The 23,178-nt window shown below is 34.2% G+C and overlaps 1 protein-coding gene across 8 annotated transcripts in view; it reads left to right on the plus strand.

Annotated features, from left to right (window-relative positions):
* Window positions 1-23,178, plus strand: part of MPP7 (MAGUK p55 scaffold protein 7) — a 305,221-nt gene that overhangs the window by 238,759 nt on the left and 43,284 nt on the right. For all 8 annotated transcript variants that reach the window (XM_056800070.1, XM_056800065.1, XM_056800068.1 and 5 more), the window contains one exon: window positions 21,651-21,821. In XM_056800070.1, coding sequence (XP_056656048.1) covers window positions 21,651-21,821 — 171 coding nt within the window. The remainder of the gene's footprint in view (window positions 1-21,650; window positions 21,822-23,178) is intronic.

Genomic DNA, 23,178 nt, shown 5'->3' on the forward strand with positions numbered 1-23,178 from the left:
GATAAGAACACATGCTCATTATTCATGGAATATTTTTATTACATTTAAAAATGTGTTTATTAGAGATTTTAAAATCCTTCAAAGTCTATAGTATATCATTATTGGCAGGGATATTAATCTTTATTGTTTATGTCTAGAAGTTTCTGAAAAATGAATTTGTAATGATATCCATACTTATATCTTTATATATTTTACACATGCATATTGAGGCCTAGCTTTATCTCTGTGTATGTATACACATTCATACGCATACGTATATACATGCATATATATTTATTTTTTTAATTTTTAAATTAAATTAAATTAAATCAGAAATGCCATTTTTTTATGATTAAGATGATCAATATTTTCTGTTTTAAACATATCACTTTCAGCTAAAGTTTGACTGCTAAATCCTATGTTAACTGGCAAAAAATAAGGAATGAATAATCAGCTTTTATCAGTAATAACCTGTGTTGTATTTCCAGGTATTGTCATCTCTACTATGGTTTATTTGGATGTTTTAGGCTCCTCCCTTCCAAATATTTAAATATAAGGGTGTCTTTAGCAACTCTGTAGCATAATTAAAGCTAGAGCTGGACCAAAATATAAAGTCAGTAAAGTATAAAATCAAGTGTTTCTCCTTTTTGCCTTTGTGCAAAGAGTGGATGTAATTATGAAAATGACGAAATTGTATCTAGAGAGTAGAATTTTACTTGCAATGTATCATGAACTCTGAAAAGTATAACATGCCTAAGTCTTAGGAATGTGTTCCTTGATATTCCAAAAAAATTGAGTTTTGGGAGAAAGTAAGAATTGGCTATCAAAAAAGAAAAGTGTTTCAAACACATTTCTGCTTCAATTTTATTTTAGCAATTTAATGATAATTCACTAAAGAATTTGGCTATAGCCAGACTTGTAGACATTGGGGTAATAATGTTCTTTGAAAGGCCAGCTTGAAGTGTGTTACTTAAAAGATATAACTTGTGTTCTGGAAATGAGTAAGAGCATATCCTATGTCTCAAGTAGCACATAGAAATTATTCAAGATGGAAAACTTGGTGGTTTATGTTCTTGAACTTTATATAATTTAAAATACATTGTTTATGCTTGCCTTACTGAAGTTTGTTTTTAGAGTTCACTTATGTCTATAAAATTATATATCTATCCCTTTTTTAAAAAGAAGCATTGTTTCTTTGATTACTTAGGAAATTATAAAAAATATCATTTTTGTTTCTATATGTTAAATTGTAAGTATTATATCAGATTAGATTTTGCGTTCCTCATATCATAAACATTATTTTTCTTTAATAGTATATACTTTATATTTAAACCCCAATATGTGTGGTCTTCAGGAAGAAAGAAATATACAACTTTCATATGGTATATTTTACAACAAAAAATTCTACTATGGATTTATTTACAGCCTTTAACTCACTTTAGTAAAGGAAACTTATCAAAATATAAATAATTAACAAAAAATTTGTAAACATGACACCTCAAAAATATTCATTGTGAATATCTATTGCTAAATGTAGTTCTTCTGGAATTATAACAAAAGCATCACTTTATTGACTTTATGAGGATTCAAAAACGAAAACATAAAATATCTTATTTTAGTTTTGAATTAACTATATGTGATCAGCACCACATGGGTAAGAGGAAATATTTAACTGCAGCCAAATGGTGTTCATTCAAACAAGATGTAACCCAGTTTATCCAAAGACAAGCATTTTGTGGATTGAAGACCACATTCTGCCAACAAAAGAATTTAAACGTTCAGTAAAAGAATGAATGTATTGTGCATGTTACCAATTTTTTTGGAAGGCCAAGCACTTAAGGATAATATAAAGCAGGACTTTACAGCTTGTTGCAATAAGGTTTTTCAAGTTTACTCAGCTCCCTGCTGCCAGCATCTTGGCTTAAGATCATTTATATCCTCACGCATATAGTTAATTCACAAATAAATAAGACCATTTAGAATATAGAGTCAGATTTGTCTACGTAGTATTTTGTTTCTTCGATTGCTGTGTATTTATATCTTTGTGTAGTATGTAACTTTCTTTGAGAAGAACAACCTCAGTTGAGTTTTTTTTTCCATTGTTGGACCAGTTGAAATACATTCTAAGAAAACATTTTGGGGTAGAAGGATATGGACTAATAGAGAGCAAAAGGAAAGATTTTCTTCATTTTATGTTGTCTCAGCATTGTCCTTAACATCTGAAGATGCTTCTTCTGCGACACTCTCAAGGGATATGCACTGTGACTTTCCCTGGCTGCAGTGATTCAATCTGAGACATGTACTCTTTGGTGAAGTCCTATTTGTGACCAATGCTATGTACATATGAAATAATTTATCAGAATTAACTGTATATTTGGTTACTAGGAAATACTTTGGATTTTTAGTTTAATTCTTTTAAAAATTATTTTCATTTGTTTTGTTATCTGAGAAACTATTGACCCATATGGAAATTGAATATTTAATCTTGACCTGTTAGCATGACATTGAGTAGGGTGGTCTATGTTGAAATAAGTAACATTATATGCCCAGACAGATGATAGAAACTTTAGAGGAAATAATCACTCCACTATTCAATAATATGAGTTGTATCTTTCTACATGAAATGTAAACACAACCATTGCAGTAAATTCTATGGGGAGTTGCTTTTTCATTCTTTGCTGTCATAGACATTGACTGACTACAGTGCTCTGATAGTATCCATTAAATGAAATAAGTGGTACTATCAGTTTCTTTGTTTTTATTGTCAACACCATAGTAATATAAATTTTAATAACATAATGAATTTACAATACATTATATTGAAGTATTATAGACTTTCCCATATAATAAAGGATCAGTAGCAACATAATTTTTAAAAATAAGATGCTTACCTGAGGACATTAAATCTGTCATCATAAGAATTTGCAAAATTAGCAAGTGGGAAAGTTTCAAAGACATTAGACTCAAGTTCTATCTGAAAAGCTGGAACAGGTGTGTTCAGTGAATTGGACATTGGGTTCAAGGACAGAGAATTAAGTTTGACTTTGTAGACCCACTTGGAGTTTTCTTCATATTTTGGTTTTAGAGTTTTGGGGGCATTTTTTATTGTTATTAATTATTTAGTAAGGGGATAATTTGAGACCTCCATTTTTTCCATTATTAGACATTTGTGTTTTCTCTTTTGAGAACTGATTGCTTATGTCCTTGACCATTTTTCTGTTTAGATTTGGGATCCATGACCAACTTCTTTAAACTACCTTAGGCCATCTAGATTACTTCAATACTACATTCAGTTTTTAAATCCTAAAATTTATAAGAAAAGTTCTAAGAAAAAGAGCAAAATTCTAGTGCATTAGATAGTACTCTAATTTAATTGTCAAACTTGTGATACAGCAGAGTTGTTTCTGTTAGCATGGCATATTTTTTGTAGTACATTGGAATTTGTTCAATGCAAAAAATATATTTGGGTCTATTGGGTTCTAATTTTATTATTAAATTGAATTTTCTAGTTTTTATGTCTTGTTCTTCTGCTAAATAGTTGAGGGTGTCCTTAATTTATTTGATATTGAATCTTTAGTTCAAGAGAGAGCCTTTAAATACAACACTGTTGCTATGGGAAAATAAGATCTGCTTCATCATGAACTTCATTGTGGCACAATTTTCAAAAATGCACAAAAATTTGAAGTGCTTAAATTTGCTTTATTAAACATGCCTATCTATTTCTTCTTACCTTTGGGTCTGGAGTTCCTAACCTTCAAAAACCAATTCTGTTTTGTCCCTAATAGCTAATTTTTATGCTAATATGGCATCTTATTGCTATCTAAAAGGTAAAAGAAAAATTATTTTAATGTTGTAATATTAAGTAATAATTGATAATTAACTTATGCTAGTTTGATCCATCTGGAATCTTGACTGACTAATTAAGACAGATACTCCCAAAAGAATATGCTTACTCGGGGTTACCATTTATTTCATTTTCTCAAGCAATTCATTGTTCTATCACATGGCAGTACAATTGTCAGGCAAAAAGAAGGGAGAACTGCTAATCTGATGTCTTCTCCTATGTCTCCACATGTCTTACTGTGTACTGTTGTCTTTAATGACCAAATATGACTTTTGACCCACCCCCTTGTAACCTCCAATTAGAGGCTGCCACTACTGCAGGCCAGAGAGAAGTCAAACTTGATTACTTGTATTACTTCTAATAATTCTACTATTAGTAATTTGGGAATTGTTGTAGATTGGTATTTGTCTTCCAGTTGCCAAGTTACAAACTCCAACTATTACAGTAAAAATAATTGTTTAGTTTTTTATCTTTGGAGTAATTAATTGTTTTTTAGTATTTTGTTAAATGTTTGGAATACTCAAGAATATTAAGATTCTGTGGATTTGTGTGTGGGTGTGTATTTCTGTAGCATGAACAACAAACAGTAGAAAGAATACCGACTTTGATACTTAATACTTTCATGACTATTTCCTTGTCATTAACCACTGTGGGCCTCAGTTTCCTCATCTATAAAGTGAGGTGGTTGGACTCTCTACTCTTATTATGCTACTCACCGTTTTTACTATAATTTTCTTATCATTTTACAACCAGAAATTCCTGATAAGCAAAGTTGCCATATCTCAGTGAATGGAATCCTATAGTCTCCTTTCATTGATAAATATTTTGAAGAAGCCTTATGAGTGCATCTCATTATTCATTTCATTTCATTCTGGCTAATTCCATTATATATTCTATATAAAAGTCTGTGATTTTATTATTAATTTCTATAGTCTTTTTAGATCATTAAATTTTTTTCTTATTCCCACTTTTATATAAATTCAGCATATTTGTTGGACGATTTTGAAATTTTAAAAACATTTGTTTTCCTTTTTGGCTCATCTAAGATGAGGAAACAGTTGAGTATGGTAGGTGCATTTTTTTCCTTGCTAGATATAACATATTCATTCTTTAATTGTATTTCAGCACATGTAATAATTTCCTTCCCTTTTCTTTTTTGTGCTTCTCAGAGGAAATTGAAGGTACTTGTATAAAAGTTTCCCTGCATAGCCCAGTAATTTTATTTAGTGAACATATGTTTGGGATTAAACTGAATATAGTTCAAAGTTTATAGGAGATTAGTGTGTTATACACACAAAAATTCTATGTTGTCTTTATAACACCAAGCATATTGAGGTAGACTTATGTTTTTAGAAAGAAGTTGGAAAACTTTTTCTATCTAATCTTTTGTCCTATATCTGAGGGAAAGGGTAAATATTCACAAATAAATATTAGTCATTGTACTCCGAGTATTTAATTTTTTTGCACTGATATAGTCATCAGGAACATAAATTTTTTAAAAACTAAAATAAATGTAATGCATTAAATAGTTTTATTTTTTCTATCCCTGTTATTCACTAGAATATTAACACAGAATTATTATAGAATTATTTCATCTTTTCCTATAAATACATTAAAATATTCACTTTTTGATGTGGTATGTCTTTAAGTTTTTATTCAGTAAATGTAATATTAACTGAAAAGATGTGTTTATAATCATTCTCTTTCTGTCTAATCCAGTGAGCCAAAATATAATTGCTGTCTCGTGTTTTTCAAACCCTTATATATGAAAGTGAATTTTGTAAGTGCCAAAATTCTCTTAAACTTGAAAAGGAAAGTAATTCTTTAAAATCAGTAGGATTGCTTTCAGAGAAATACTATAAAAAATTAGAAAATATCAGTTTGCATGATAAATTTAATTTCTTTCCAATTGAGATTATAAAACATCTTTTATGCTTAAACAGTGTTATGATTAGGGCTTTTCTATGCTGTGCTTCACATAATTATTTTAAGAAACTTATTTTATTATTTTATTTAAAATTTTTCTTTGCATATGTGGCTGGGCATCTAACTGTTCTGCTTTATTTCTTGGCTTTTGTTCTGTATGCTTTTTTACACTCTAGAAGATGCTGAATATGCTGGTAACCACAGTGGAACCTATATAGGTGAGCAATTGGATATGAAAGACAATTTGTTTTCTTTCAGTTGCTTTTAATCTAGAACTACTAGTACACTTGTTTTTCTTTTGTTTTGGGAGTGGAGCTAAGAAACACATCTGCATATCCTGTTGTTGAATGAAAGAGCATGAAACTATAAAAAAACAGGCTCAGTGGATTTGACATAAAAGATTTTAACAGTTACATTTGTTACTATTCCAGAAGCTTTTCACTCATGATATTTTAGTTAATACCTATGATTCTCGGAGTACAAAAGTACTAAATAGCAGTAAAGGGTTGTTTGAAGAAAAAAATGTATTTGTGCCAAGAAGTTTTATTGGATTTGTAGTATCCCGAGTTCAAATAAAATTTTTCAAAATTACAAGGTTACATTGAAATTTTTAAGGCCTCTTATAATTTGTGATTTTTTTTCCCTCCCCAGCTAATCAGTGACTTTACCTGTCTCCATTCCTAATTTTAAAAAATGATAGAAATTGAACATAATCTCTGTAAGAACAAGTGATGGCAGTGAGAAAATATTCCAGTTTTGCCATCAGATGTTTTAGACAAGTAAATATAAATATAAATAGATGTTAAAGAAGGGATATGGACAAAGTGGAAACTATTTAGAAGAGAGAAACCTACATGGTGAAAAGAACTAGAGACAACTTCATATGGGGATCAGCTGAAGGAATTGGAGATATTTAGCCTAGAGAAGGAAAGGTTTACAGCCGTTTTCAGTGATTAAGGGAGTTATCATGTATTAAAAAAAAAAAAAAAGCAAGTTTGGCCCTGAACAGTTAAATTAGGAGAGAGAAATAGAAGCTACAGAGAACATTAGTTGGGACATAAGGAGGAATATCCTAATAATTAAACTTGTCCTAGAGTAAAATGGGCTTTTGAAATTCATGAATTTCCCCTCAACTGGAAGATTTCAAGCATAGGCAAAATGAATGGTTCAGTAGTTTGGAGGATTGATATTCAGGGATGGATTAGACTAGATGGCCTCTGAGGTTCTTTGTAGGCCTTTGATTCTATGAACTGAAAGCAATGGAATAATAATTCTGCTGAGGGGATTGAGCCAGTAAAATTTTTTTGTTTAAGTGAAACCCGAGCATGTGTATAAAGTAAGGGGAGGGACCTCACACAAAGGGATGCTGATGATAGGAGAGAGGTAAAAATTGATGGAGCAATATTCTAGTGACAATATATTTAAGAAGTAGACTTCTGATAAGTAACAATCTTGTTGCCTAGAAGTAAGAAAAAAATGAGCAGCAAGAAAAATAACCATCACAAATTCTTTGTACCTTACTTGATAGGAGATATATAACTTATTGTTGATTTAATAGTTATTGTAAAATTGTTATAAATTTAACAAATTTTCTGTTTTATCTGGGTTTCTCTTCCAAGATTCAGTTGCTTCTGTAGGTCTAGCTAAATGTGGATAGGAAAAAAAGTGATGAAGATAGAAAAAAATGGAATCAATCCATTAAAATCTACAAATTGATTAATATTGCAAGGACTTATCCCAGGTGCTAAGGACACAAAAGTCCAAATGAAACAGTTCATGGATCTTGCATCACCTGGAAAAAGGAAAACTGAAACATAATGCTCATATGTAAATATAAGATAATTTAAGGGGGAAGAGAAACATCATTAAATTGGATTTCAGTAACTTTTTTTTGACCTGGTACACAGAGAGAGTCATGAATTAGATTCTGAGAGGCAGAGAAGGACCAGTGGTTCTCCAGCAGGGGCCAGTTCATGAATAAATACAGACAGGAGTATGAAAATTTTTTGGATTAAAACTTCATTTTGCTGGAACAGAGGTGACCCCCCCCAACATGCTTAAGTAAGGTCCAAATATTTGATAAAATACAATGAAACAAATAACACTTTTAAAAATTAAGTCAATATGTGGTCCACAAGAATCCTAATATATTGATTAGTGGCCTCATTTCTTTTTGAGTCTGACAGTACTAGGCCAGAGTAAAGGATACCTGATGAGGAGAAATATGAAATAAGTCTGTCAGGGAAGGTAGGAACCATATTATAGGACTTTAAGCACGGTCTTATATGCTAATATGTATTTTATATTAGAAATGATAAGCAAATACTGAAAGATTTTGAGTCAGCTAGGGGGTAAAATGGATAGGACATTCATTGGGCCTCAAATCAGGAAGATCTAAATTGAAATCTTACCTGAAGTATTTAGCATGACCCTGGGCAAATCAGTAAACCTCTGTTTGCTTCAATTTCCTCATCTGTAAAATAGGGATAACAATACAAATTCACATAAAGATAAAATGAGATAATATGTATAATGTGCTTAGTTAGCACCTTAGTCTGCTACTATCTGTGTGTGACAAGTACTCTTGAAAAATTAATTTGGAGGCTGTGAGTATGATACTGTGAATATGGTATGGGAAGAATAGGAAAATGATAGAAGAAAGATGGTCAGATAAGCAAGCTAGAGCCATTCCAAGCCTGGGCAGATAATGTTTAGTATCCTTTCAGTGCATTTAGTAATGATATTATTATAACAGTACATTAGTAGATGACCATGGTGATGGTAGATGTGAGAACTGAGGGGAGGGAACTTAGATTGTTGGCTTAAGGATAGTGGGGTCTGAGTTGTTGATGCTCTGAAGGAGGTCTGAGAGGAGAGAGGTCCTGGAGGGAGAGCTCCTGGAGAGGTCTTGAAGGAGGCAATGGAAGGAGAACTCAGGAGGAGAATTCTCTGGAAACATTTCTTGAAAGGAGGCTCTCTTGAAGGTGGAGCCTGAGGTTGGCATGAGAAGCCTTACCTAGAGAGATCTTGGGTGAGTGATAAAACCAACTGACTGATTTATTTCTTAGGACTGAGGTCTAGGCCTTATTGGCTTGAGGCCCTTCATTCTTATTCCTCTCTTACTTTCTCTCTTTTTCTATTGATTAATCAGTGTATTATAAATTAAATTTCTCTATAAAACCCAGTAGGCTTGGGCATATTCATAAATTGGGAATATATTCCCTGGCGACCATCTTATATTTATATAAACCCAAGACACAGTAGAAAACATATTTCAGAGGTCATAATTGATATATATATTTCCCTTGCTCCCAAACATTTTAATTATCACAGTTTTATGGCTCCCACTCTCTTATCTACAACTATTTAATGCTCCAAACTATTTTTAAATCTAACATTACCTTAAATTACTAGTCAGTAGGTAAGCAGAATGGGAGCTTGCTTTTAACTGAAAAGTAGCTCAACAGTAACAGCAATTGGAGGATGAGGCCAGGCTTCCTGCAGAACTCAGGGTTTGAGAATGAAGAGAGGCCAGAGTCTGCCTCACCTGGGGGTCATGAGTTAATGATGCTTGGGTGCTGAGATAAGTGGGGTGCAGCACTTGGAGGGTCAAAAGAGCTGGGAGTCAGGTTTTTGTGTGAAACTAGAGGAAGCACAGGTACTCTTGAGAAGTCCAGAGGTGAGGAGAGAGGCTCTGTCCCAAAGGACCAACTGTCCCAAGGGGTGCTGGGAGAAACCTTTAGGCAGCAGTGTGGCTGAACTCCAGACAGGCCAAAACGCACAAAGGGGGCCATATCCAGAGCTGAACTTGGCACCTTCTCACCTCTCCTCCCCTGCTAGCACTGCCTCTCCCAAACTTTTTTCTAGACATGAAGGACAACCTATCTTGCCAGGCATCCACGTCTGCAGGTTTAGTGCCCTCTTAACCCCTTGCTCCCTTGGCCCTGGCATCTTGTCTTTCTACCTTCCCCCTCCTCTCCATTGATACGCCATCACCTCCAGGCTTAATTATGGCAGAAGTTTGCTGCTTGGTGTCTCTGCCTCTGCTCTTCCCCCTCCTCCTATTGTCATTGATCTTCTTAAAGCTCGGATCTGATCATGTCATCTCCTCTCTTAAGTAAACTCCAGGGATTTCCTAGCACTTTTAAACTTACCTAAAATAATTTGGCCCCTTCCTCCCCTTCTAGTCTTCTTAAACCTTATTTAAAAAAAACAAAACAAAACAAAAAACCTTACCTTGGTTTCAAGGCAGAAGAACGGTAAGGGCTAGGCAATGGGGGTTAAGTGACTTGCCCAGGGTCACACAGTTAGGAAGTGTCTGTGGCCAGATTTGAACCCAGGACCTCCCATCTCTGGGCCTGTCTCTTAATCCACTGAGCCACCCAGCTGCCCCTGTTCTTATACCTTATTTACCCACATGAACTCTAACCCAGCAACAGCAGCCTCTATGTTCTTTGCCCAGGACCCTCTCCTACTCTAGGCATTTTCCCTGGCTGTCCCCATGCCTAGAATTCTCTCTCTCTTCCCTTCTACCTCTTGATTTTCCTAGCTTTCTCTAAAAGTAGAGATTAAGTGGGGAGAGATTCAGCTTTATTTTTTTGGCATTGAATTTGACGCTCCGGTGGCATGTTCAGGGTAATGAGAGATGAGAATACAAAGGTCAGAAGAGCAGTTGGGAATAGAGCCATTGATTTGAGAGACATCTACATAGAGGGGCTACAGTGGTATGGATGCATATGCTAAGGGAAAAGGGCTGACCTTTCCTTTAAAAAAATGACATCTGTTTTTTACATTTCCTGCAGTGAAGGAAAAAAAATATATATATTATCTGGTATGTGTCAGGCATTATACTAAGTACACATTTTACAAATATCTCATTTGAACCTCACAACATCCCTACGGGGTAAGTGCTATCATTATTTGCACTTTACTCTCAAAAAAACTGAGTCCAATAGAGATTAAATGACCTGTCCCAGGGTCATACAACTAGTAAGTGCCTTGAGGTCAGATCTCTGCCTCCCAGCCCAGCACTCTACTACTTAACTATCAATTATCTATATCCTCCAATGTGTCTTTTTCCTCCTCTATCCCCTTAAAGAGTCATCTCATACAGAAAATTTTTAAATGGAAAAAAAATCAACATCAAAAAAGTCCCAAATTGTATATTGGTTTCCACACCCATAGTTATACACTTCTGTAACGAATAGAAGGAAGTTGTTTTTTTATAGCAGATTTGTTCTATTCATTCATATTACCAACTTATTTAGACTTTCCTCATTGGGTATCTGCTTTGCTTATAGCTTTTTGCTGCTATAAATAATTTGGTTTTGCATAGGAGTGAAGGTTACAGTTTTTTTTAATCATTGATCTCTTAGGGGCTTACCAATGGGATCTCTTTGTCAAAAAGTATGGATATTTTGGTCACTTTATTAGCATAATTCCCAAATATTTTCCAGAATTGTTGGACCAGTTCATAATTCCACCAGCAGTGCATAAATGTTACCATCTGTCCATAACCCCTCCAACATTGTATGCTGCTATCTTTTGTCATCTTTGCCAATTTATTGGGAGTGAAGTTAAACCTTAGAATTGTTTTGATTTGTATTTCTCTTAATATTAATTGATTTAGAAAATTATTTCACATAGGTATTATTAATTTGGTTATCTTGGGAATTGTTTGTTCATATCCTTTGACCACTTGTGTGTCAGGGAATGGTTTTTAGTCATTTATTCCTGTAGGTTTTCTATATATCTTGACTCTCAGACCCATATCAGATATTTAATACAAAGATTTTTTCCAGTGAACTGCATCTCAATTTTTCCAAATTACATTAGTCTCTTTTGCACAAAACCATTTTCAATTTTATGCAATTCAAATATGATGTTCTCTAATCCTTCTTTTATGCCCCCCTACACACTTTTTTTTTTTGCTTAACTTATTAGACCAATGAATTAAGAGAAGGTGATTCATAGCGTATCTGACTTAAGCAAACCATTTAGCCAAAAATCTATCTGGTTCCATCTATCTTTTTAGACAAAACAGTATTATTTAGTAGCATGATAGTGTCAGATATATTTGAAACTTAAGTAATCATACCAAAATAATCATTAATTACTTACTCAAAATAGAAGTAAATCTAGTAGAAGAATCCGATCTCTCATTGGCCCTGCACTGTTGAAAAATAGATAGCATATGTGTCCCAATTTGCACATGACAGAGCTGAGATTATCACTGATTGTGAACAGAATCCAAATCCGTCTAGATCTTGAAAGGTTTAAAAGAGGTCCCTATCTGACAAGAATTTCAGTAGGGTTAAATGTCAATTCCATATATTTGGCTTCAAAGAAAAAAGTCAGCACAAATATAGGATGAAGGAGGCATAATTAACATTATGGAGGACTGAGAGCTTTTGTTGATTGCAAGTACAAAATGAATGAACAGTGGAACTCAGCAGCAATAAAAGGAAGCTAATAGGTTATTGGGCTCACCTACTGAGAGGTGCAGCATCCAGAATGAAGGAAGGTGACCATCCTACTTGGCTTTCCTGATCAGATTCTCTCAGGAGAGTTGTGTACTTAGATGTCACATTGTAGGAAATACATCGACAGGTTACAGAAGACAGCAAACAGAATTGTGAGAAGACTAGAAACGCATCAGACATTTTTTTTAAGGAAATGGGGGAAAGAACACTTAGGAGCTGGGAAATAGCTGTCACCTTCTCCTTGAAGTATGTCATGGATGGAGAGAGCAGGCTGGCTTTTTTTTACCAAAAAGCAGTGCTAGTGCAAGTCTAAATATGCTGCTCCTTTGTGCAAGAAGCTTGATTGGAGGTAAAATATAGATTAATTTGTTTGGTACTCAAATCTCTTAAGTGTGTGGTTTTGACTGACATCTCCTGGCTAATTGCACTTACTCCCCAAACAAGACATTCTGTCACCCAGCTCAATGCCTTTGCACAGATTATCCCCTCACTCATGGAATTCCTGTGAGATTATCTGTGTTAAATTGCTTTGCAGACCCTAAAGTTACATAGAAATCCTATCTCTTATTAACATAATTATCCTTATTAGCATCCTCTTCCTCCCTATTATCATCATTCCTTTTTGGCTTGCTCCTATTAGAATCTGGGCTTCCTTCAAGGCTCAGCCCTAAACAAGGACTTCCCTCCTGCCAAAGGGACCTTCCTAAAGCACAGGTCTGGCCATGTCATCCCCTCCCTCAGTAAACTCCAGTAGCTTCCTGTTACTTCCAAGAGCACACATGAGCTCCTGGCCCCCTCCTCCCTCTCTGGCCTTCTTCTACCTTACTACATGCTATCTGCATTGTGATCCAGGGACACTGACTTCCTCTTCTCACAGAGCACATCCTCTTTTGACTCTGGCCATTTTCACTGGCTGTCCTTCCTACCTGAAATGCTCTCCTTCATCTACTTAGCATTTCCCTGACTTCCTTCAAGTCCCAACTAAATCTCATTTTTGATAAGAAACCTTCAATGATTCCATTAATGGTGGTGCTTTCCTAGCACATAGTAGACACTTAAATGTTGGTTGAAGGACTGACTTTATGTGTGAAATTCTGTGACTCAGTGAATGTCTAGAAAGTTGTCTTAGGAACACAAAAGTTAACCCATATAGCTAACACGTAGCCTGATTTCAACCTTTCTACCTGACTCATATCCCACTGTTTATCTACTCAGCATAGCTTTCTCTTTATAACTCATTATTATAGCTCATCAAATGTGGAATTTCATACCTATAGAAGTAGTTATTGCCCCTTCCCTAGAAATGCTTTTTTAATTTTAATATATTACTGAAAGGAAGCTAGATATATACTTGTTTTGTTATGGATGTTGAAGGGAGAATTTCTATTTAGACCCTTATTTCCTGGCCTAAGTTGCCCTGTACTTTATTTTTTGTGTTGTGTTTTAGTTTTGTCATGTTGTTTTCCTCCACGAATTTGAAAATTGAGGTTTTTTCAAAACCCTAATGGATTTGGTGAATAATTAGCAAGTAATTACTTTGTGATAGCAAAACAATAGAACTATTAAGATCTCTTCTGCACTATTAACATCTTTTGAAGTTAGAATGATTTTTACATATCCAACATTTACAGACAGTAAGGAATTATTTATTGCAGAGAATTTGTTATAATTAAATCAATGAGCAGTCCTGTCTTACAGGAAATGACAACAGTGTCATGTTATAAATCAAAAATCAGGACACCAGAGCTGACAGGGTGTGATTCTTGAATCAAATCAATAATTCTCCAAAAGGTAGGTTTATGCTTAATTTAAGGAAAAGCTTCCTAAAACAATTCAATCTATACTGAAGTGCAATGGGTTGTTTGGGGAAATAGTGGTCACTGGAATTCTTCAAGCAAAGATCAAAATATTATTTGTCAGGTATTAAAGAAGAGATTTTTTTTTCAGATGTGGGTTGCACTGAACAGAAATTTTATGATTAAGTGGTATTATTTTTGTAAAACTTTAACTATACTTTCTTTGAATCCAGGATTATCTTGGAGTTGATGTTTTGCTGTGTTTATGTAGCATTTTATCAAATGGTACTTTCTATTACCTTACTTAGATGAATTTTAAGCCAATAAGTAAATACCATTATATAAACTATGTTTAGAATTTTACTCTCATATGAACTTTTCCCCAACCCAATTCCCACTGGAAGTGCTTTTGTATTTCTCAATACAAGATCAGTTTTAAAAGCTTTAAATTCATTCTACATCTTCATTGTGTTTAACTAATTTATTTTTACTATATATGTGTACACATAGGGCGTTTCTTTTGTTATTCCCTCCAAAATATTTTTGTTTGTTCTTTTTTTTTCCCATAGTTTAAGGCTGGTTTGATAGGTATAATTTTGACCTTTAGTATATTCAGTCAGAAGCCAAATAGTTTAGTTTATAATCATCCAAGAACTAGAATAAATGATTATCTCATTTTGCCACAATATTTAATCTTTTCTTGAATACATTTTTGTTTACCTTTGAGTAGATTACTTTTTAAAAGAATTTACTCAGAAAAATGTAGAGAAATTCTTTCACCAATAGGCCAGCGCTCTCTTCTTAAGCTAGAAAGGCTCCTCCTCTGGATAAATTCAAAAAGTCTGGCATACTATGTGGAATTTTTTTTCTCTTGACATTAAGGCCCAGCATTTGCCTAGCAAATTTTCAGTTGAAGAAAATGTGTATTTAAGAACCACTATACTTTTAAATTAACTTGCTAAAACTTTAATTCTCTGTGAACATACCATGTTCCCCCTCCCCCCTCTTCATTTTGAAGGTTTTAAGCAGGAGAAGGCATTATTTCATTGACTTCTCATCTGATTCACTCTTCCAAAGGTTTGTCATGGCTTCTGATAGCACTCTCCTGCTCTGAAGACAGTTTTTGCTCTCATAATTGAAACTTTTCTCTACTTGGGGCTGTGTCTATGCTTACCTGTGCATGCTTGCATATATTTATATTTATTCCTCTTTTTCATGAAATGGCTAGATGATATAGTAGCTTCCAACATTTCATTAGACCTTTTGAGTTTTTGTTTTTGTTGCTAGTGTGAGAGCAAAATTAATAAGATTTTGAGATATTTATAATTTCTGAATACTTGTTCTTTGCATTTCCACAATAAACTAGAGCTTTTGAACTAGCTGGTATTTTTAGGATGGTTTTGTGTACTAAGTGTTCAGAAATTTTCCTTTGGGTGTGTGAAATCAGTAAACAAATGAAAAATTATTTAATTTATGTAAAAACATTATGTTGATGGTTTCTGTCTTTTGGTAGAGTGTACATAGGAAGTAATGAAGCTAGTTAACCTCTTCAGATATGTTTAATTTGTTCAGACTTGCATATAACACTTTCTTCCATTAGCTTTACACTCATCACAGGTTTTCATTCCTCCTCCTCCTTTCTCTGCTGCTACTACTACTTGTTTTACTTCATATTTCTTCCGTGGAGTAGTTTCAGCATAGAAGCTAAGCATCCTGGGAGCCACATTTCTCAAGTAGCATCAGCATGTATTTCATAACTTCCTTGTAACTTGTTTTTCATTGTGATTTTTTTTGTCTTCTATTATTGTAACAGTATAAGGAATACAATAAGAATATTTTTATATTGAAACTTTAAATGTTTTACTATGGCAACATATCATAATAACTTAAATCTGTTTGGAATTTTTTTTGTTACTAATGACCAGATAAATTAATATAAATATTTTAAAATGGGAATTTTGATGAATATTTCTTAAATTTTCCAGCTTTCATGACAGGCACTAGGTTGTTTAAAACTAGAGCATGCTTACCATTTCACCAAAAGAATCAAATTATTTTAGAGATGAGTAATTTTTTTTAATACAACATTTTTGGCAGTTGTATTTTGATCACAGTTATGATCTTCCACTGCAAAATAAAACAGAAAATTGGCTTGGAAAGGTACTGGAATTGAAAGAGGAATTTGACATTTTTTTTACGATTTTCATTTTTTCAGGAGTCATGCAATCTAAGGGAATAGACCGTGGAGTCTTATTTTATATGTTTTAAAATGTCCACTTATAACATGAACTACTGTCCAAATTGCTGTGATCTGATTTTTATTTTTGGTTATGTATCCTACACAATGCTTAAACACATGTAATATTTAAATGTTAAAAGTATAATAATGGTATTCCTTTAAATCCTGCCTAAGATTTATTTTAAAAGCTTAGATATCTAGAAGAAATATTACCAGACTTAATAGAGTTACTTATTTTTTAAAGCATTGGTAAAAATGCATTCATTTTCCTTTTCTCTGAACAGAAAACAAAGGAAAGTCTCCCCCACTCCCCCAGATTTATGTGTTTATATAAATGTCTGCTTCCAGAGACTTCTCAATTTTGAATGAAAACTTATTCACTTGATTCCTGTAGGTTAGGGGGTAGTCTTTAATTATTTGTTTTCCTTCCTTCCTTCCTTCCTTCCTTCCTTCCTTCCTTCCTTCCTTCCTTCCTTCCTTCCTTCCTTCCTTCCTTCCTTCCTTCCTTCCTTCCTTCCTTCCTTCCTTCCTTCCTTCCTTCCTTCCTTCCTTCCTTCCTTCCTTCCTTCCTTCCTTCCTTCCTTCCTTTCTGTGTCCCTCCCTTCCTCCCTTCCTTTCTTCCTTCCTCCCTCCCTCCCTCCCTCCAAACAAAGGTCTACCTTTTGACATTGGTTAGTAAATTTTTCAGTATCTAGTGATGGTGTTCAATAGATAATTTTCTTGTATTATAAATTTTTGTATATACACATTTATCTTCTTTATATTTTAACTACTTTGAGTGTCCTTTACAACCTTGTATCTTTCATTATCTTTTAATGTAATAAGCTTCTAGTAAACTTATTGAAGGTACAAATGCATGTTTGAAAGAACAAATTGGTAAATAATTTGAGTCAACAAAATCCTGCCAAAAAATTATAGATTTTTAGTTCCAGTCACAATGCCACTCTAAAAAGGTACAATACTACAATAGTAGTTCAAAATAGAAAAGCAAAAGGCCTCACCAGCTCTTCCTGCGGTTAGGAATATTCCAGTGTAACATTTGATTATTCTTAGACTTTGTTCATTTAGTGCCATAGTCACAGCACAGGATCTGTCCGACATACCCTACTCTTGAACTAAATTTTTTATTTTGCCTCCAGGATGGGCTCTGATCCCTGTTATTCATTACTATGATTAAGGAACTCAACTCAATTAAAGCATTCAAGATCACCTTGTTCTCTCCTTCCTGTGAATTTTAAGTTATTTTTAAGTGAGTAAAAACATTGTAAAACAAAATATAACCCACCCAAATAATTAACATTTATTATAAGTTATTCTTAATGGAAAAACATTTTAGGAAAGAGAAATCTCTTATGTCTGCTTGGGATTAATGGTGCTGATCTGCAGCTGAAGTTGTGCTGTAATATCACTCTCCTATTGTAATAAAGTAAATCTGCCATTCCTTTTTTTCTTTCAAAAAAATGGAAATTTCTAACAGCTGTGGGTAAGCACTATGGAAAAATACTGTCCATAAAAACATTGAGCCAATTATAAATTATAAAAATGTGAAAGAAATATAAGGAAAATATATTTTATGTAAAACTGCATTCTTACATTGAACTCTTTTTTTTTTCTTCAAGCCAGATGCCACTAAGAATTCCTTTCTTGAGATGGAATAGAATTATGTGGTTATTGCATTGTATACTCTGGGTCATTTACAGAGAACTCTGCTCATTTTCAGTTTACGGACATAATTGCTTTAATTGTTTTCTTTAATCACAGAGCTCAACTAGGTCTAATAAAGAAATGCTTAATTATGCTATTTGGGAGTAGAGGCAAAGGGTAGGGTTTTAACTTCTACTGTAGAAGGATATAGAATAACCACTTAAAGAACTAATTTTTATTGTATTAAATATGACAGGGTGCTTTAAAAATTAACATTAGCATATAAAATATAAATAAAAATTTAAATCTACCTGATTTTGTAATAATTTTGTTCATGATTTCCCTAAACTCTTGAGAATGGTTATGATTCTATTCTCTCATCCTTAGTTTTTCCCCAGTCAGAATAGTAGCTATAGATTGAAAACTTTCTATTCAGTTCCCATTCCTGATGTCCAAAAAAGCAGAAAACGAATATTGAACCTGGGGTTTAAGAGCTCAATATTCTAGTCATATCTCAGCCACTGATCCCCTGCCCTAGGTCTGTCACTTAAAACTTCTGGCTCTCTGTGTTCTTGTGTTAAAATGAGAGAATAGGACTAGACGGATCTTCAAAGGCCTATCCTGGTTTAACTCTCATGATTTTGTAAAGTAGAGAATGCCTTCAGAATAAACTGTTGGAGATCCAGAATACATGGCTGCCAGAACTGCCTTAGTTTGAACATCAGTAGGATATCTACAAGAGTAGGAACTCCTCAAGGAACTTAAGTACTGGGACAAGAGAAAGTGACAAAGTACATTCATGGAACTTTTGATAATTTTAAAGGGAATTTTTGAATTCATATTTTTCTTTTCTTCTCATTTTCCTTCCCTATACAATTTTATGTCTTACATTCATATTACCACTATCCTTATATACATCTCTAGAATCTCATTTCCTTATATGCAAAGTAATTTCATTGCCTCCAAAATGAGAAACTGCTTTCAAGTACTTTCCCTTTTTGTCATTGCTCCTGTTTTTTAAAATACCTTTATCTAATAATCATTTTTCCTCTTAATTTCCCCAGTCTAATTTTCCCTGTCAGATTCCATATTCATTTCCACTTAATTTTTAAATTACTTTTCATTTCCTCCTAGTGGTAAAGTTGGTATATAGAGAAGCTTTCTGACATGTCCCTTCCATCCTAGTTCTGTGATGTCTTCTCAAATGTCTATATTGCCAAAGCAATTTTCCTAAATTACCTTGCCAAACTGAGGTAGCTATCTTTTTTCAAAAGCTTTCCTCAGAAAATGTTTTATGCATAAATCTTTGCCCCAAACTACTTGATTATCTCTTTATAGTAAAGATTACTTTTCTTGGGCCAAAATTAAAAATCCTTGTGCCATACTTGCATAAATCAGATATCTTTGTTTTTGTTATATTTGTTTTAATTCATTTGAATATATTAGATTGTAATTCCTTATTCAAGTTCTATGGCTTTTGCCTTTAATCATTGATAATTAAAAATACACATTAAGGGGGACATCTGGGTGTCTCAGTGGATTGAGAGCCAGGCCTAGACATGGGGTCCTGGGTTCAAATCTGGTCTCAGACACATTCCAGCTGTCTCACCCATTGCCTAGCCCTTGCCACTCTTCTGCCTTGGAACCAATACGAAGTATTGATTACAAGATGGAAGGTAAGCATTTAAAAAAAAAATACACACAAAGCTTACTTTGAGTACTTTGCTTTAAGGTCTAGCATGATATTGAATATTGTTATCTTCTATTCATGTAAACTTAAATTCACACCAACCAATAAAATAATGTCAATTCAATAAGAAAAATTAATTTTGTTTTCTTTTTAGAACGGTAACATTTTCAAGAAAATGAATATTTTATGTTTTTAAGTAGACCAGAAATTCGATTTGTTTGCATAAAGCTTAACATTTACAAAGCACTTTGCATATTAACTTATTTGACACTCACAACTCTGTGAGACATTATCTTATCTCTTATTATATATCTTATCTCCATTTTACAGATGAGGAAGTTGGGGTTGTGATAGGTTTGGTGATTTGTCAAAGTCATAAAGTTAACAAGTATCTGAGGCAGAATTTGAACTCGGGTCTTACTATCCCTCAGTCCATCAGTCTGTTGTGAATCTTAAAAATTCTCAGACCCTACCTTTATAAGATTTGGTTAAGACCATTCCCCATTTTAAACAATGAAGGTACTTGATCAGGGATGTGAGAACTCTACTCCACCCATACTTAAGCATACTTTAGGGAAAGATTAAGTTGTAAACTCTTTACTGAACAATGAAAAGTACTTAACCCATACTTATAGTGAGGCCAAGCCCTTAAGCTAAGTCTATTTTTAGGAAGGTGCTAAGTACCTATGGAGGTCTGGCAATTTGCAAACTTGCAAGGGGCAAAGAGGTGTGAACTTTCTCAAAAGTTTAGTCTACTCAGGTGTGAATTACTCAAAAGTTTAGTCTACTTAGGTGTGAATTAAGAATGGTCTGTCCTTTGGAAAACATCTACTGTGATTGGTAGATGTGAGAACTTAGGGGAGGTGACATAGGAGAAAATTCTCTTTAAAAGGAGCTCAAAAGAGGTCTCTGGGAGATTCAGCTTGCCAAAGCTGAATTGGAGAGAGGCAGCTTGCCAGAGCTGCCTTGAAGGGCTGGGTGGCTGGCTGAAAATTCAGTTTGCCAAAGCTGAATTGGAGCCCGAACTAGTTGGAGTAGCTGGGTCTCTCTGAACACTAGAATCTTGCTTGGGACAAATCTTGTGGTGAGTGGATTAAAGACTGACTGATCTCTCTTAGGGCTTGGGCCGAGGCTGGCCTAGGCTGGCCTGGACTAGCCTACCCCTTTTCTCTTTATTTCCTCTTACTCTCTCTCTCCCTTTCATTAATTCCTTAATTTGTATTAATTAAAATCTCCATAAAAACCCAGCTGACTTGGGTATATTTCATATTTGGGAATTTTTCCCTGGCAACCACTTTATATTTGATTTAACTCAAGACAATATCTTGAAACCATATTTCCGCGGTCACAGTTTATACCAACCACTCTTTTAATTGTTACACTGTCCATGACTTTATTTTGATTCAGTAAATCTCAGCATAAAGTTTCTGAATGTTCATATTGTAGGAGACTCATGGGTCCTTTTAAATAACACGTAACTTTTATGTACTTTAAAGATCATCTTTATAGTGATGAGAGCACACACAACACAATTTAATTTGATTTTAATGTTCTCTAAACTTGTATAATTGTACTCTCTCCCAGCTCATTATATGACTTCAATTTCTGTTTCGATATTCTGAAGTTATCCATTATATCCATTCCATAGTGATGTTATTAGTAATCTAGCATTTATGGAAAGGGGGTTTTATGTCTGTTAATATTTGAAGTCCTTTATATGTTAAAACTTTTTTCATCAAATATATTCAACATTAAAGCCATGATTAACTTATTAAAGTATTTTTTTCCTTTGGTTCATTAAGTTGTTTGATTGAGTGTACTAGTTTACTGAAAAAGACCTTCTATGACTGAAGATTAACATAACAACTGTCTATATAAATTGTATAAATAAATGAAGCATGAATCCTTCCAAAGAGTCCTTTGGATGAGACTATTTAAAATATTGCTTTTTTCTTATCAGACACATTTGTAATAATGTAGTCATTGGTCTTTTCCTGGATCTGAAGTTTTTCCCATACTTTACAATAAAAATGATTTGTTTAAATTCCAGCTGGTTTTCGAAGAAGTTTTCGTCTTAGTAGAAAAGATAAGAAGACAAACAAGTCTATGTATGAATGCAAGAAGAGTGATCAATATGATACAGCTGATGTCCCAACATATGAAGAAGTTTCACCCTATCGGCGACAAAATAATGAGAAATACAGACTAGTTGTTTTGGTTGGTAAGTTTACTTCTATCTGATTCTGAAGAAATGAATAAAATTTGACAAAAATTTATTAAGCACCTATGGAGAGTAAGGTACTTTTCTAAGAACTGAGCATATGAAGACAAAAATGAAAAACAAATTCCTGGCCTCAAGCTACTTACATATAGGCATGACCCTCTTTTTTTTTTTTTTTAAAGCAAAAATTCAATTTGACTTGTTCTCAACTTTTTCTCTAAATGGAGAAGGGTTATTTAGAGCTTTTGATATATGGCAAATAAGGTGTTGGGTTTTTTTAATCCTTAGAACAAATGTAATGATCCTTTTTTTAAAAAAGTTTCCCCGCCCCCTCTTAATTCTGGTGCCTTGTTGGTTAAATTTTCTATAAGTTCCTCAGAGTGCTTGCTTTGCATGACTTTGTTTGCCTATTTCTTCTTTCATTAGACTATAAACTCCTGGAGGGCAAGGACCCAGGACTTAGCATAGTGCCTGGCTTATTTAGAATAGAAGCTTAATAAATATCTATTTATTAACTTATTCAAAGAGTTTGCATTCAGATGGGAAAAGATAGCACACAAAAGAGTTGAAAACAAGGAAGAGCTTCTAGAGAAGGACTGAATCAGGCTTAAAGCCTGGAGAGGAATGAAGACATGGCCTGAGCAGCCACCTCATAGTGGAGGTTCTGGGGAACTGACCAGTTAGAGGAAGAGGCCGAAGGGGCACAGAATGGGCTTCTGGTCTGTGTGAATTCCAAAGGTGCTGTGAACTAGAGTGAAGATGTTCCTGGAAAACACTAATGAAAATAAAAGGCTGGGAAAGTCAGGGGTGCAGTGCAGCAAGGCCCCTCCTAAAAATGGGCCTCTTTCTAGTAGAGGCCCCAGGAAGTGGTGGCAAGGGGTTCCCCTCTGGGAGGATGGAAGTGGACCAGTAGTTCCCGGTCAATGCCCATCAACATACACTTTCTAGAAGCAATAACTTTCATGTTTTGGTGACAGGTATTTTTTTTTTTAAACCCACACCTTCTGTCTTTGAGTCAATACTGTATATTGGTTCCAAGGCAGAAGAGTGGTAAGGGCTAGGCAATGGAAGGGTAAGTGACTTGCCTAGCATCACACAACCAGGAAGTGTCTGAGGTCAGATTTGAACCCAGGACCTCCCATCTCTAGACCTGGCTCTCAATCCACTGAGTTACCCAACTGCCCCATTGGTAACAGTTTTGAGAGCAAGAGATAGAAACCAAGGTGGGATGGAATTGCCCAGGCAGACAGAAAGGGTTTCATGGCTCCTGGAAGAGAGGGTGGGTAATACCTATAAAAGTCTCTCTGGTAGTGTTCGGTCTGGTTCTGGTTCAGATTCCAAAGAGGAGACACACACG

The sequence above is a fragment of the Monodelphis domestica genome, chromosome 5 (assembly GCF_027887165.1).
Source record: "Monodelphis domestica isolate mMonDom1 chromosome 5, mMonDom1.pri, whole genome shotgun sequence".
Taxonomy (NCBI): domain Eukaryota; kingdom Metazoa; phylum Chordata; class Mammalia; order Didelphimorphia; family Didelphidae; genus Monodelphis; species Monodelphis domestica.